This window comes from Delphinus delphis, chromosome 17 (genome assembly GCF_949987515.2).
Source record: "Delphinus delphis chromosome 17, mDelDel1.2, whole genome shotgun sequence".
NCBI lineage: Eukaryota > Metazoa > Chordata > Mammalia > Artiodactyla > Delphinidae > Delphinus > Delphinus delphis.
The window spans coordinates 27,703,781-27,720,304 of record NC_082699.1 but is presented as its reverse complement, the minus strand read 5'-3'; the positions used below and the strand labels follow the sequence as shown (position 1 = coordinate 27,720,304).

Below are 16,524 nucleotides of genomic sequence, written 5' to 3'. Positions count from 1 at the left end.
CACAATGACTCTAAAAGCAATAAATAACTTTTTATGTACATAATTATTTTCCTGAATAATTAAAACTATTATTTAGGTATTCATGATGATTCAAATGAATATGCAACTCAGAAGAGAGCATGAAATGTTAGTACACATGAAATTGGCAGCTCTTTAAGCAAAAGGCCTAGGCTGGACTCCATTCCAAAATGGCTACTAATGTGCTATGTGTCTTTATGGAGATTACATCACCTCTCTATGTCTCAGTTTTCCAGTTTTAAAAGAGTTATAGTATCTATTTTATCTATATGAGAATCAGTAATGATTCAGTGAGCAACAAAAAATAAAGGCTAATTAATAACTTGAACCCTCTAAGAAGAGTGCTTGCTTCCAGGAAGTTATTTAGATAATCAAGTATGATTCAACTGGAAAGCCAGTTTTAGGTATATTTTATGGAGTTAAAATAGGAGCAAGAGGGATTCCCTGGTGGCGCAGTGGTTGAGAGTCTGCCTGACAATGCAGGGGACACGGGTTCGTGCCCCGGTACGGGAAGATCCCACATGCCGCTGCCATGGCCGCTGGGCCTGCATGTCCGGAGCCTGTGCTCTGCAACGGGAGAGGCCACAACAGTGAGAGGCCCACGTACTGCAAAAAAAAAAAAAAAAAAAAAAAAATAGGAGCAAGAATTTATTCTCTTCAAATAAACGTAACTAATTTTCTTTCCTTTGAGTTGGGTTGATTTCAGATTAATGAAAGCTAAGCACTTTATTTATTTTGCATACTTATTTCCAGTGAGCGATTGTTTTCAGGACAGATTTTAAAAGTACAGGAGACTAAGATTTCATTTCAAATTGAATCAATAGCACTCTCTTCATGCAATATTTCTACATATGGCATCTAAATTATCTGAGCCACCATTTCTATTTTATTCATATATACATTCAATAAATATATCTTTCATCAATCAGATTATATGCATACCCTTTCCAATGTGGCTTGACACTTTAGAAACTTGTTCCTCAACAACAGTGCTGGTGGCAATAAGGAAACAGTAGTATTTGTATAAGTTAACATACCTGTCAAAGCCTTGATTGTTTTAGATTTGATTCCATAATATCACTCAAGATTAGTTCTTCCCATGGTGGGATTTTATGTATGCCAAGTTTAGTTATTTATTTTCTTATGTATAGGTATTTGATGCTATAAATTACTTTGACTAAGTTATAATTGTGTGATAATGAAGTGATTTTAAATCCTCCGCATATTTTAAATCTCATTAGACTTGCCTTTTAAAAATAATTAAATGGTGAAAATTTTAATAGCTAAGAGTTTAAATGGTACAGATTATTTAGTCAATATTATTTAAGTTACAATTTTAACAACATTTTGTCTTATACAGACATATAGCCTATATGAGATCAGATTTGTTATTGGGTTGAATGGATTTAATGACTGAACAGGTGCTTTTTATTTCTACATATATTTATATCAAATGATAGATCAATTTTAAATGCTTTAATTTATTATGATCAAAGGTCTCATCCAAACTTTGGGGGGGAGGCTGCCTATGATATATAATGTTACCAATTCTCAAAGTAAAATTGATATGAACTGTGACATTTGGCTTAATGTGACATTTTATTATACGAACAAATTAGATAGTAGTGAAAGTGCTGATAACACTCTTTAGAAATATCATCAGCTATAAAGTCCTGCACGACTGCTTTCTTTATAAGCAGAACTTAAATAAATCTACTTGATGATCCTATGTATTTTCTTCCCTCCAGGTAACACTATATTCCTCCCTGCTATAATCTGCAATTACTTCCTTTTCCCTGAGGAGAACATTTCACCAAAGAAAAAAAAGATGTTTCAGTCACAATCAGCCGCTCTGTTTCCTAAGACATTTTTAAATTGTAAGAATTGAGGAAGACTCTTTGATGACTTTACTGTATTTTATTATTGAAGTGTAATGAATTCTTGCTTCTTAAAACTATGTCCTGGAATCCATGCTTTCAACACACCAGTGTCAAAATATACACATACACGATTGATTACCCAATTTATTTGTGATATTGTATATGCTATCGTAGCACAGTTTAAATGATTTTGACAAGTACAGAAGACTGTCATTGACAAGTGCAGAAATAAATGATGGGTTTAAGTGTTCAAATGTTTTTACAGCATTTTACTGAGTGACAGGTTGATAAATTAAAATTACAGTTGTAGCATCAGGCCTGAAAGCACAACTGCTTTAGATTATAAAAATAGCACTGTGGAAAGTTTGTGTACTCTCCAGAGAAGTAGCCTGGAGGACCTTGGAAAAAAATGAAACAAGTTCAGTTGCTAAAGAAATCATTAATTTTGTGGTAGCCCTGAGTCTAAAAAAATTTTAAAAATAGATTTTTAGAAGAAGAAAATTGGCTTTATCATCTTATCCCTTTTTCCCTGGGGACCTAGAGAAAATTGGAACTGCACTATCAAAAGATAGGCATTGAATTGGCCATTAGTGATTCCATGATGTCTGCTGGGCATATTTAAAGCTTACGGACAGTTTCTTGCTCACTTTCCCTTAGTTTCAACACTATAGCTGGACTTTTGCTTGTCATTCTGTCACCACGATCCACCAAATTCAGTTGAGAATCCTCTAGGACATCATTCAATCACACTGATTCTGATACAATTAAAGAAAATATTTCATCAGGCATTTCTTTTCCATTCTTTTTTTAGATATTTTTTTGACAAATAAAAATTGTATACATTTAAGGTACACAACGTGATGTTTTGATATACATATACATTATGCAATGGATTATCAGAGTCAATCTAATTAACATATCCATCACACCGCATAGTTACTTTTTTTGTGGTGGGAACACGTAAGATCTACATTTTTAGCAAATTTCAGGTACACAATACAGTATTAATAACTATAGTTACCATGCTGTAACTCTAAGTTCCCCAGAACTTAATCATCCTGCACAACTGAAAATTTGTCTCCCCATTTCCCCCACCTCCCGGGCAACTACCATTCTAATCTCTGTTTCTGAGTTTGACTATTTCAGCTTCCACATATCAGTGAGATCATGCAGTATTGTCTTTCTGTGTCTGGCTTATTTCACTGAGCATAATGTCCTCCAGGTTCATCCATGATGTCACAAATGGCAGGATTTCCTTCTTTTTAAAGGTTGAATAATATTTCAGTGTGTGTGTGTGTGTGTGTGTATACATACATATATTACATTATCACATTTTTTATATCCATTCATCTGTCAGTGGACATTTAGGTTGTTTCCATATCTTGGCTATTGTGAATAATGCTGCAATGACCATGAGAGTGCAGGCACCTCTTCCAGATACTGATTTTAAAATATTTCCTTTGTATATATACCCAGAAGTGGGCTTGCTGGATCACATAAGTAGTTCTGTTTTTAATTTTTTGAGGAATTTCCCTACCATTATCCATAGCAGCTGCACCAGCTTACATTCCAACCAACAGTGTACAAGGGTTCCCTTTTTTCCACATCCACACCAACACTTGTTATCTTTTGTCAAATTTTTGATGACAGCCATTCTAACATGTGGGAGGTGATTTCATTCTGCTCAAGTTCTGAATCTTTTCAAGTCATGCTGGAATTATTGCAACAGCTTTCTAAGTGACTCTACTATGACCTCACTTTGGAGAATATTCTTCAGTTAAAAGCAAAACAGACAAACAAATACACATACAACCATCCAATGACTCTACTGAATCCTTAGAATGTAAAGGAAGTTCCTTGCATTATCATAATTTCTCAGTATATAGCCACTACTTTAACTCACCAATCTTAATCTCTCTCCTGTCTTTTCATGAACCTTCAGGTTTGTTAGACTGGGATGTCTGATGTGCTTTGTGCAGTCTCTTCTCCCTGCTGCCATTTTTTTCTTCCAATTCTTTCTTCCAGAAATGCTACTCTTAAAACCTCTTTATTGAATTCTTACTTCACCTTGAAGATAAACTCAAGTCCTACATTTTGTCTTGAAAAATTTCCTGACAATCTGGCCAATTTCTTCAACTTCTCAAATCCTAGATTAAGACCATCTTTTAATTCCTAAATGATTGGTAAAAACCAATCATTTTACAGCAGTCATATAACTCTCTTTTTACTTTTTGATGCTCTTTTGCAACTATCCCTAAATTGGCATTGCTTTCCTATTTTCATGCTCCTATTATTAAAATTTTAAATATTGTACTTGTTATTTTATATCAATCTGAGCACACTCCAAAACTGTCTTCCTGTCTTTGTGCTTTTCTGTCTTTCTTGTCTATCTTCCTCAAAGATCTCCCAAGTAAAGTATTTCTTCACTACTGTGCTTGATTTCACTCTTCTGAACTTCCTTTCCAAGAATTCAATCCATTACCACTCTTCTAGAATATTCAGACCTTTGGACTTAATTAGTTGAAATTTCTGTAATTCAGAGGAACTCACTCCTTTAGGAAAGATTTATAACATAACTTAGATGTTGCACAGAATGTTGATAACAATTGATATCTATCCCTGTTTACTATGTGTTGGATGCTGTTCTAAGCACTTTGTAATATTATCTTATTCACAACTGCCCTAAGAGTTAGTTATTACTTCAGGGGAGAATATGAAAGCAGAGAGGAGTTAAAGAAATTGCCCAAGGCACCTAGTTAAGAAAAGACAGAATGGGATACAAACCAAGAAACCAAATTACAGAACTTAGTCTCCTAAAATAGGTAGCTAATGGTATAATAATATACAGCATCTGTCAGTAAATACAAAGTCTCAAACAAAACCTAGATAAAAGTAAACTAGTACAAATATTTGACCTAATAAGAATGTTGAGGTTTAATAATGTCTTTATAACAATAGCAGAAGTACACTGAAGCTCCAAATTCAGTTCCAAGACTTGAAAGTAAAGGGGGAAATATTCCCCAAGGAAAATTATTTAACAAAATAAAGCTGTTAGCATGGGACTTCCCTGGTGGTCCAGTGGTTAAGACTCCGTTCTTCCACTGCAGGGGCCATGGGTTTGATCCCTGGTTGGGGAAGTTCCACATGCCATGCAGTGTGGTGTATGTATATATATATATGTGTATATATATATATATATATATATATATATATATATATATATATATTAGCAATTACTTAGGAATACTTTTAGTTGTAGGGTGAGTTTTGCTGCCCTGGCAGTGTTAGCCCCTTTTTGGTTGGACTTAAGTAGAATAGGTCAGATACCTCTCAGGGGATTCAGGAACTCCATTGGCTGGGCCATGATTAGCTCACTCATAGAGCCAGTGTTTTAACTGAGATAAATATAATAATTTTGAGATTTTTATCCTTGATGTGTTTTTTAATGTCTCTCAGCCAAGCCTGAGAAACAATATATTCTGAGCTATTCCAATAAAAATTTCAAATTCTTCTGAGTTATTTAAATTATTCTAATATAATGAAAAAATCTGAAAAAAATTTTCACCCATGCAGTAAATAATCATCCTCATAATAAAGCTGCTCATACAAAAATTCATCAACTGTAAAATCATTGGTATGATTCAAAGTTTCAATTCCAAAATACAACTCATTCATAGTAAAAGTCTTTGAAAAAGGTTAACTTCATGTTAAAGAGGTAAGAGGAAATAATTCACATGGAAAATTTTACTTAGTGCCTTGAATATACTTTTAAGTGGCTCAGTGTCTGCAAAGTGTCGACAGCCACTTGCTCTTGAAGGGAATTCATGCATTGTCTTGACATGTCTTTTTACACTATGAATCTCAAATGTCAAATGAACAGGAGCTTCCTTTCCCCTCATCTCTTTTTTTCATTAAAAAGCTGTAAAAAGATTTTTCAAGGCATGACTAGCTTCAAACTAATATTTATATCTTAGACACTTAATTGAGACCATTGCTTGGTTCTTACTCACTTTTCTGAATAAAAATTGATGTCTGTTCTCTTCCAATTTATTTCCAAAATCAGAATCTGTCTGATGCCTCATACAAGAAAACACTTGCCAGAAGAGTTTTCTAAATTGCTCTAAAATGTAATGTTTTGAGGATGAGTAGAATATCAACCATCTAGTACTCATTTAGCACTCAAGCCTAAGCTCCATTCTAAAAAACAGAGTTGATTGATTTTTTTTACTTTTAGGTGGGTTAGATAGGCAAGAACTTGAATTTTTAAATCTATTATTTAAATTTATTATATTTATAATAAAAATGTATTTTATGATATATTTAAATAAATTTACATATGTGATACATGTTACATATAAATTTATTTATATTAAATATACTTATAATAATTTTAATATAAAACTTTTTATCTTCATGTAGTAGAATATTTATTAAATATTAAGCTATAGTATTTAATAATATAATCCCAACCTTAGATCTAGGATGACATTAGAATGAACACAGGCAGTGTGTTCCCTAGGCACCATGGTGATCTCCATGGCACAAATTTTCGTCTGTTTACATCTATTCTGGTCTCTGATGGATGAACTCGAAGACAGTTCTCAATCAATGTGTCCACTTCCGCCATATATATCCAAAACAGAGAGAGACCATGGGAAGTTGTATTTCAAAGATTTTTAAGGAGATTCCAGAGACCATAAATGTCTGCAAGAACAACCTGTGTATGCTTGTAAGGAAAGGATGAGGGAGGATGCATACATGATGTAGACAGTGGTTCCAGCCCTGGCTGGTATCAGAATTGCCTAGATAGCCTTGGAAAACACTGCATCTATTGACCTACCTGAATTAACAGAATCAAACTCTGGGATGAGCCTTCATTCCTCACTCCAGGATAAAGGCTATTTTTAAATTTTTCTCAATGAAATTATTTTACTAATCATTTATTGGTGGATAGGAAAGAAAGTTCCACTTAAATCACCACATAGTTGAACGGTTAAGATCTGAAATTTCACTTAATTTCCTTTCACAATTTCCTAACCTTTTTCCATAAACAAATATTTCCTGGTGTTATAACTTTCTCTGACAAATTTTTCTGCTGGCATATTTAATTTGAATTTATGTTTGTGACACTTAAACATTTTATTTCATTATTACTGTAGCAAATTTATCAAAGGAAGAATTTTGCTCCCTAATTTACATTAAGAAGAGATGCACATTAAAATTTTATCAATACTTCTTCCCATTAAAATTTTATTCTATTTTATTTTTTTAACATCTTTATTAGAGTATAATTGCTTTACAATGGTGTGTTAGTTTCTGCCTTATAACAAAGTGAATCAGGTATACATATACATATGTCCCCATATCTCTTTACTCTTGAAACTCCCTCCCTCCCACCCTCCGTATTCCACCCCTCTAGGTGGTCACAAAGCACTGAGCTGATCTCCCTGTGCTATGCAGCTGATTCCCACTAGCTATCTATTTTACGTTTGGTAGTGTATATATGTCCATGCCACTCTCTCACTTTGTCACCGCTTACCCTTTGCCCTCCCTGTATCCTCAAGTGCATTCTCTAGTAGGTCTGCATCTTTATTCCCATCTTGCCCATAAGTTCTTCTGACCATTTTTTTTTTCTTTTTTTAGGTTCCATATATATGTGTTAGCATACGGTATTTGTTTTCCTCTTTCTGACTTCACTCCATACAACAGTCTCTAGGTCCAGCCACCTCACTACAAATAACTCAGTTTCATTCCTTTTCATGGATGAGTAATATTCCATTGTATATATGTGCCACATCTTCTTTATCCATTCATCTGTTGATGGACACTAGGTTGCTTCCATGTCCTGGCTATTGTAAGTAGATCTGCAATGAATATTTTGGTACATGATCTTTTTGAATTATGGTATTCTCAGGGTATATATCTAGTAGTGGGATTGCTGGGTCGTATGATAGTTCTAATTTTAGTATTTAAGGAACCTACATACTGTTCTCCATAGTGCCTGTATCAATTTACATTCCCACCAACAGTGCAAGAGGGCTCCTTTTTCTCCACAACCTCTCCAGTATTTATTGTTTGTAGAGTTTTTGATGATGGTCATTCTGACCGGTGTGAGATGATATCTCATTGTAGTTTTGATTTGCATTTCTCTAATGATTGATGATGTTGAGCATTCTTTCATGTATTTGTTGGCAATCTGTATATGTTCTTTGGAGAAATGTCTATTTAGGTCTCTGCCCATTTTTGAATTGGGCTCTTTGTTTTTTTGATATTGAGCTGCATGAGTTGCTTGTATGTTTTGGAGATTAATCCTTTGTCAGTTGCTTCATTTGCAAATATTTTCTCCCATCTGACGGTTGTCTTTTTGTCTTGTTTATGGTTTATTTTGCTGTGCAAAAGCTTTTAAGATTCATTGGGTCCCATTTTTTAATTTTTGTTTTTATTTCCATTTCTCTAGGAGGTGGGTCAAAAAGGATCTTCCTGTGATTTATGTCATAGAGTGTTCTGCCTATGTTTTCCTCTAAGAGTTTGATGGTGTCTGGCCTTACATTTAGGCCTCTAATCCATTTTGAGTTTATTTTTGTGTATGGTGTTAGGGAGTGTTCTAATTTCATTATTTTCCATGTAGCTGTCCAGTTTTCCCAGGACCATTATTGAAGAGGCTGTCTTTTCTCCACTGTATATTGTTGCCTCCTTTACCAAAGAGAAGGTTACCATAAGTAAGTGGGTTTATCTCTGGGCTTTCTATACTGTTCCATTGATCTATCTTTCTGTTTTTGTGTCATTACCATACTGTCTTGATTACTGTAGCTTTGTACTATAGTCTGAAGTCAGGGAGACTGATTCCTGCAGCTCTGTTTTTCTTTCTCAAGATTGCTTTGGCTATTGGGGGTCTTTGGGCTTTCAATAGAAATTGTGAAATTTTTTGTTCTATTTCTGTGAAAAATGCCATTGATAGTTTGATAGGTATTGCATTGAATCTGTAGATTGCTTTGGAGAGTAGAGTCATTTTCACAATGTTGATTCTTCCAATCCAAGAACATGGTATATCTCTCCATCTATTTCTATCATCTTTAATTTCTTTCATCAGTGTCTTATAATTTTCTGCATACAGGTCTTCTGTCTCCTTAGGTAGGTTTATTCCTAGATATTTTATTATTTTTGTTGCAATGGTAAATGAGAGTGCTTTCTTAATTTCACTTTCAGATTTTTCATCATTAGTGTGTAGAAATGCTAGAGATTTCTGTGCATTAATTTTGTATCCTGCTAATTTACCAAATTCATTGATTACCTCTGGTAGTTTTCTGGTAGCATCTTTAGGATTCTCTATGTATAGTATCATGTCATCTGAAAACAGTGACTGCTTTACTTCTTCTTTTCCAATTTGGATTCCTTTTATTTCTTTTTCTTCTCTGATTTTTGTGGCTAAAACTTCCAAAACTATGTTGAATAATAGTGGTGAGAGTCGGCAACCTTGTCTTGTTCCTGATCATATGGTGGAAATGGTTTCAGTTTTTACCATTGAGGACGATGTTGACTGTGGGTTTGTCATATATGGCCTTTATTATATTGAGGACAGTTCCCTCTATGCCTACTTTCTGGTGAGTTTTTATCACACATGGGTGTTGAATTTTGTCAAAAGCTTTCTCTGCATCTATTGAGATGATCATATGGTTTTTCGCCTTCAATTTGTTAATATGGTTTATCACATTGATTGATTTGCATATATTGAAGAATCCTTGCATTCCTGGGATAAACCCCACTTGTTCATAGTGTATGATCCTTTTAACGTGCTGTTGGATTCTGTTTGCTAGTATTTTGTTGAGGAATTTTGCATCTATGTTCATCAGTGATATTGGACTGTAGTTTTCTTTCTTTGTGACATCTTTGTCTGGTTTTGGTATCAGAGCGATGGTGGCCTCATAGAATGAGTTTGGGAGTGTTCCTCCCTCTGCTGTATTTTACAAGAGTTTGAGAAAGATAGGTGTTAGCTAATCTCTAAATGTTTGATAGAATTTTCCTATGAAGCCATCTGGTCCTGCACTTTTGTTTTTTGGAAGATTTTTAATCACAGTTTCCATTTCAGTGCTTGTGATTGGTCTGTTTATATTTTCTATTTCTTCCTGGTTCAGTCTTGGAAGGTTGTGCATTTCTAAGAATTTGTCCATTTCTTCCAGTTTGTCTATTTTATTAGCATAGAGTTGCTTGTAGTAATGTCTCACGATCCTTTGTATTTCTGCAGTGTCAGTTATTACTTCTCCTTTTTCATTTCTAATTCTATTTATTTGAGTCTTCTCCCTTTTTTTCTTGATAAGTCTGGTTCATGGTTTATCAATTTTGTTTATCTTCTCAAAGAATCAGTTTTTAGTTATATTGATCTTTGCTATTTTTTCCTTCATTTCTTTTTCATTTATTTCTGATCTGATCTTTTGATTTCTTTCCTTCTGCCTACTGGGTTTTTTTTGTTCTTCTTTCTATAATTGCTTTAGGTGTAAGGTTACATTGTTTATTTGAGATGTTTCTTGTTTCTTAAGGTCCCATTAAAGTTTTAAATAACAATTGTTAGTGTTCATCATTAAAATATGAAGCAGAATATTGGTACTCATGTTTATTCCATTCACAATTTTCATTTTTCTCTCCCCATTATAAAAAACTTCTTTTGGTTTCCCCATGCAACTCAAAGCACAGCTATAGAAGTGGAGTTGTATTCTCTAAACTATTTCAGACCTCTGTGATTGAGTTTTTAGAACATTATTTATGAATATAACTTCCATAACTGTAATAATAGCTAACATTTATGAACAGTTACTATGTGCCAAGAACAGTGCTAAATCCTTGATTTAAATTTTCTTTTTTTATCTCCATTTCACCGATTAGGGACCTGAGATTTGGGAGTTTAAGAAACTGACTAAGTTAATAAAACTAGCTTGTAAGTGTCGGAGTCTACGAGTGTGGAAGCAACTTCTAGAAGTACAGTATATTAATAAGTGCTTTCAGACACTGTTGGACAATGGACTGAAGTATGCAATATTTAGTACTGATTTATTCATTAATGTAATTTTATTGAACATAGAATTAAAATTAATGTAATAAGATATGCAGGGCTCTAGAAAAACTCGACCTTAAATACTCACATGTCAACTGATACCATAGACAGTACATCATGCATATTTATTCCCTTTGGCAAGTGACAAAATTAAAGACACAAATTTGAATCACAGTTCTTATAGTAGATTATCTGTTGCCTAATAGGCTCATATGTGTCCATTATGTTCATTATCACCCTTTCCCTTTACTGAACAGGGTCAGGATAGAGATTCATACATACTTTTGGACAATCTTATTCAAAATCATTTTCTTACAGGAGAATGAAGACATTTAGCTATAAATTAAAGTATCCAGTCAGCAGAACTATTTGGGTTGCTTGTTTCCCCACTTTATTTTAAGACAAGTCTAAGTAAAGCAATATCTTCTTACTGCCATGCCAGTTTTCCCATTTTGAGTAGTATTTGCTGAGTGATAGATCTTTCTTTTGGAGAGAGTTTTTCTCAGTGCTCTAATACTGAGTTCTAAATTCCTGATAAGTTTAAAACAAAGACTACTGAGCATCTGCCCTTGTAAAATAGAGGTTTGCAATAAAAAGTGGATTCCACCTCAGTGTAGTGGAGAGAACAGGAAATGCTGCAGAACAACTGCACTGAGGCATAAAGAGAAGCTATTCCAGCCTCTGGACTTGAAGGCAGGGCACATATGCACTCAAAACAAAAGATTACTTCAGGCTTAAAAGTTTTTAAAAATAGGATCTGATGATCAATGAAAGAAAGAAGTATGTGCTAATGAATTTTTTGGACCAGATCAACTTGACCTTTCATTTTTCATGAAGTCCTCCAATAAATGCATTTACTGTTTTTCTCTCCCAGAACCCCTAACAATTATTTTGATTCCTGTAATTTAAATGGCATTCTGAAAGGCTTTTATGAGGAGTAGAAGGGCAGAGGGAACCATTTTTTTCAATGAGTGACAGAAATATTCACCGGCTACAAGCAAATTAATAAAAGAAAACTGATGTCATCATTTAAAAATCTAACCCCATCCTATGTTTCTGGTCATGACTGCCTATGTGTGTGTGGGGGGTTGTTTTTCTTATCAAATACAGCATGATTTCTTCTAAACTAGATGTCACATCTTCCAATGCTTTTTGATACTTTATAACATCAACCATAATGAGACAGAAGTCCCTTAATAAAACATTTTAATATGTTAGTCAAAGGATTATGTAATATATCAGTAAAAACATCTTTGCTGAGTCTTAATTAGCTAAATGGCTAAAAATAGTATGTGCATATTCTTGTCAACAGTATATTTTTATTAGAACATGTACTGTGACTCAGAATGATACTATCAGAGAGGGTAAGCATTAGTCTTACTTAATCTGCTTCAGAGTTTTTCAGCTTTGTGTTCAGAGAAGCAGTCAGTGGGAGCAGCAGAGAAAAAAAAGTGAAATGAGAGAAAAGGGAAAAAGAAAAACATTTTGGATACAGATTTAGAGAAAAAGGGGGAAGAAATACTGAATAGAGTAGATTGAAAGGAAACAGTACAAAAATGAGTAGACAAACTAGGAATACTGAAGCTGTGGTTCAGAGGAATTTTTAAAACCAATCAGAGCACACTTTTACTTGATGAGATAATCACTGTGTACCTTTTTAGATTTACATAGGATACAGGATTTCATATGCATTCATTAGTTAAATTTCTGAGATCAGAAAACAGCCCAGAGAGCATTTTAGTTGCCTTTTAAATGTAGATAGCCCTATTGCTGAGGAAATGATGAATCAATGGTAGGTTATGACTTTGAATATGGGCTTAAAAGGACTGAAAATACTGTCTCAGAAGACCTTGTTAATTTGAATTAAAAATCAATTAGAGAATTGAGATTTTAAAAATTTAGACATATACTCACCCAACAGACAGGAAAGGCTCCTTTGACTCAAGTCTATGAAAAAAGATATGAAAAACTTATTTTAATATAACAATTTGCTGTACAGTTAAAATTGCTTTTATATGAATCTGACAGAATTATTATACCTGTTTGGATGAAAATGCACAATTTGGAACTAGGAAAAAGCTACAAATAATATATTAAGACTTAATCTGGACTAATTCAAATTCTGGCTGGATTAATGCAGAGGCTAAATAAAATGAGAGAGACATGGAATGGAAATGTAACATTTAATTAAGATAATACTATTGTTAGTCTAATTCTGATTTACACTCTCTACATTTACTTAATTTCTTTTTTACAGCAATTTGTAGAATTTTTAATACATCTATTTATAGTTGAGTAGTGGAACAATTTATAATATATTTGGTTAAATATTGACTGAATAATTTGTTTCCAGTAAATATTTTGTAATGAAGAGAGAAGCAGCATACCATTCATGGTCATTTATTGGCAACAAAACAACTTAGGACAGGGGAAGTCAGGTGACAGATTAGGGTTCTCCTGCCTCCTCTGTGTCTCCAAAGAACCAGGTATTCTTTGTACCTCCTAACATATTAAAGGAAAATTATAATCCTGAAGCCTCTGGCTAGTTGTGACATCTTGAGCAAGCCACTAAAAACCTTCTGAGTCTTACTTTCTCCACTATAAAATAGGCTAAGATTGCTTCCAGCTAATTTTCTGATTTCATAAATTAACTATATCTTTGCAAAAAGTAAATAAATCAGGAAATGATTCACTGCTAAACATTTCCTAATTAATAATTAAGGAGACCAGTTGGTAGGTGTAAGTTTTTAAACTTATGATTATGGGTTAAATGTAGGCAAATGCTGAGGACATTTTAATCTAAACCTTGGTGTTTAAAATTTTTAAGAAGCATTCATGTTTTAAACTATTTTATTAATATATAAATAGTTATAGGAAAATGGCAAGAAATTTAATTCTGCAAAAAACATTTACCAAGCACCAGCTGATTATGCTTTGACATGGAAAACTTATGAGACTACCTTAGAATTAAGTCAAAAGACTTTACTTTTATATGAGTCTAAACAATGAAGACAATGACCCCCTTTTTTTTGTCTTATTTCATACTGTGTATATAAAATATGGCTTAGGATAACCTCATCAACCAGAGGGCAGAAGCAAGAAGAACTACAACCCTGCAGCCTGTAGAACAAAAACCACATTCACAGAAAGATAAACAAAATGAAAAAGCAGAGGGCTATGTACCACATGAAGGAACAAGATAAAACCCCAGAAAAACAACTAAATGAAGTGGAGATAGGCAACCATCTAGAAAAAGAATTCAGAATAATGATAGTGAAGATGATACAGGACCTCGGAAAAAGAATGGAGACAAAGATTGAGAAGATGCAAGAAATGTTTAACAAAGATCTAGAAGAATTAAAGAACAAACAAGAGAGATTAACAACACAATAACTGAAATGAAAATTACACTAGAAGGAATCAATAGCAGAATAACTGAGGCAGAAGAATGGACAAGTGACCTGGAAGACAGAATGGTGGAATTCACTGCTGTGGAACAGAATAAAGAAAAAGAATGAAAAGAAATGAAGACAGCCTAAGAGACCTCTGGGACAACATTAAACACAACAACATTCACATTATAGGGGTCCTAGAAGGAGAAGAGAGAGAGAAAGCACCCGAGAAAATATTTGAAGAGATTATAGTTGAAAACTTCCCTGACATCGGACAAGAAATAGCCACCCAAGTCCAGGAAGCCCAGAGAGTCCCAGGAACTCCCATAAGGTTAACAGATGATTTCTCAGCAAAAACTCTACAAGCCAGAAGGGAGTGGCATGATATACTTAAAGTGATGAAAGGGAAGAACCTACAACCAAGATTACTCTACCTGGCAAGGATCTCATTCAGATTCAATGGAGAAATCAAAAGGTTTACAGACAAGCAAAAGTTAGGAGAATTCAGCAGCACCAAACCAGCTCTACAACAAATGATAAAGGAACTTCTCTAAGTGGGAAACACAAGAGAAGAAAAGGACCTACAAAAACAAACCCATAACAATTAAGAAAATGGTAATAGGAACATACATATTGATAATTACCTTAAATGTGAATGGATTAAATGCTTCAACCAAAAGACACAAGTTTGCTGAATGGATACAAAAACAAGACCCATATATATGTTGTATACAAGAGATCCACTTCAAACCTAGCGACATGTTCAGACTGAAAGTGAGGGATGGAAAAAGATATTCTATGCAAATGGAAATCAAAGGAAAGCTGGAGTAGTAATACTCATGTCAGATAAAATAGACTTTAAAATAATGTTACAAGAGACAAGGAAGGACACTACATAATGATCAAGGGATCAATCCAAGAACATATAACAGTTATAAATATATATGCACCAACATAGGAGCACCTCAATACATAAGGCAACTGATAACAACTACAAAAGAGGAAATAGACAGTAACACAATAATATTGGGGAACTTTGACAACTCACTTACACCAATGGACAGATCAGCCAAACAGAAAATAAGGAAACACAAGCTTTAAATGACACAATAGACCAGATAGATTTAATTGATATTTATAGGACATTCCATCCAAAAACAGCAGATTACACATTCTTCTCAAGTGCGCATGGATCATTCTCCAGTATAGATCACATCTTGGGTCACAAATCAAACCACAGTAAATTTAAGAATATTGAAATCATATCAAGCATCTTTTCTGACCACAACACTATGAGAATAGAAATAAATTACAGGGAAAAAACGTGAAAAACACAAGCACATGGAGGCTAAACAATAGGTTACTAAATAACCAAGAAATCACTGAAGAAATCAAAGAGGAAATCAAAAATTACCTAGAGACAAATGACAATGAAAACATGATGATCCAAAGCCTATGGGATGTAGCAAAAGCAGTTCTAAGTTGGAAGTTTATACCAATACAATCCTACCTCAAGAAACAATAAAAATCTTAAATAAACAAACTAACCTTACACCTAAAGGAACTAGAGAAAGAAGAACAAACAAAACCCATAGTTAGCAGAAGGAAAGAAATCATAAAGATCAGAATAGAAATAAATGAAATAGAAACAAAGAAAACAATAACAAAGATCAATAAAACTAAAAGCTGGTTCTTTGAGAAGATAAACAAAATTGAAAAACCATTAGACAGACACATCAAGAAAAAGATGGAGAGGACTCAAATCAATAAACTTAGAAAGGAGAAAGGAGAAGTTACAACACACCGCAGAAATACAAAGCATCCTAAAAGACTACTACAAGAAACACTATGCCAATAAAATGGACAACCTGGAAGAAATGGACAAATTCTTAGAAAGGTATAACCTGCGTAGACTGAACCAGGAAGAAATAGAAAATATGAACAGACCAATCACAAGTAATGAAATTGAAACTGTGATTAAAAATCTTCCAAAACACAAAAGTTCAGGACCAGATGGTTTCACGGGTGAATTCTATCAAACATTTAGAGAAGAGCTAACACCCATCCTTCTCAAATTCTTCCAAAAACTACAGAGGAAGGAACACTCCCAAACTCATTCCATGAGACCACCATCACCCTGATACCAAAACCAGACAAAGATACTAAAGAAAAGAAAAGTAGAGACCAA

At 33.8% G+C, this 16,524-nt stretch overlaps 1 protein-coding gene across 4 annotated transcripts in view; it reads right to left on the bottom strand.

The window, feature by feature from the left end:
* Window positions 1-16,524, bottom strand: part of RALYL (RALY RNA binding protein like) — an 831,637-nt gene that overhangs the window by 143,131 nt on the left and 671,982 nt on the right. For all 4 annotated transcript variants that reach the window (XM_059994834.1, XM_069541562.1, XM_059994831.1 and 1 more), the window contains one exon: window positions 12,859-12,891. In XM_059994834.1, the coding sequence (XP_059850817.1) occupies window positions 12,859-12,891 (33 nt within the window). The remainder of the gene's footprint in view (window positions 1-12,858; window positions 12,892-16,524) is intronic.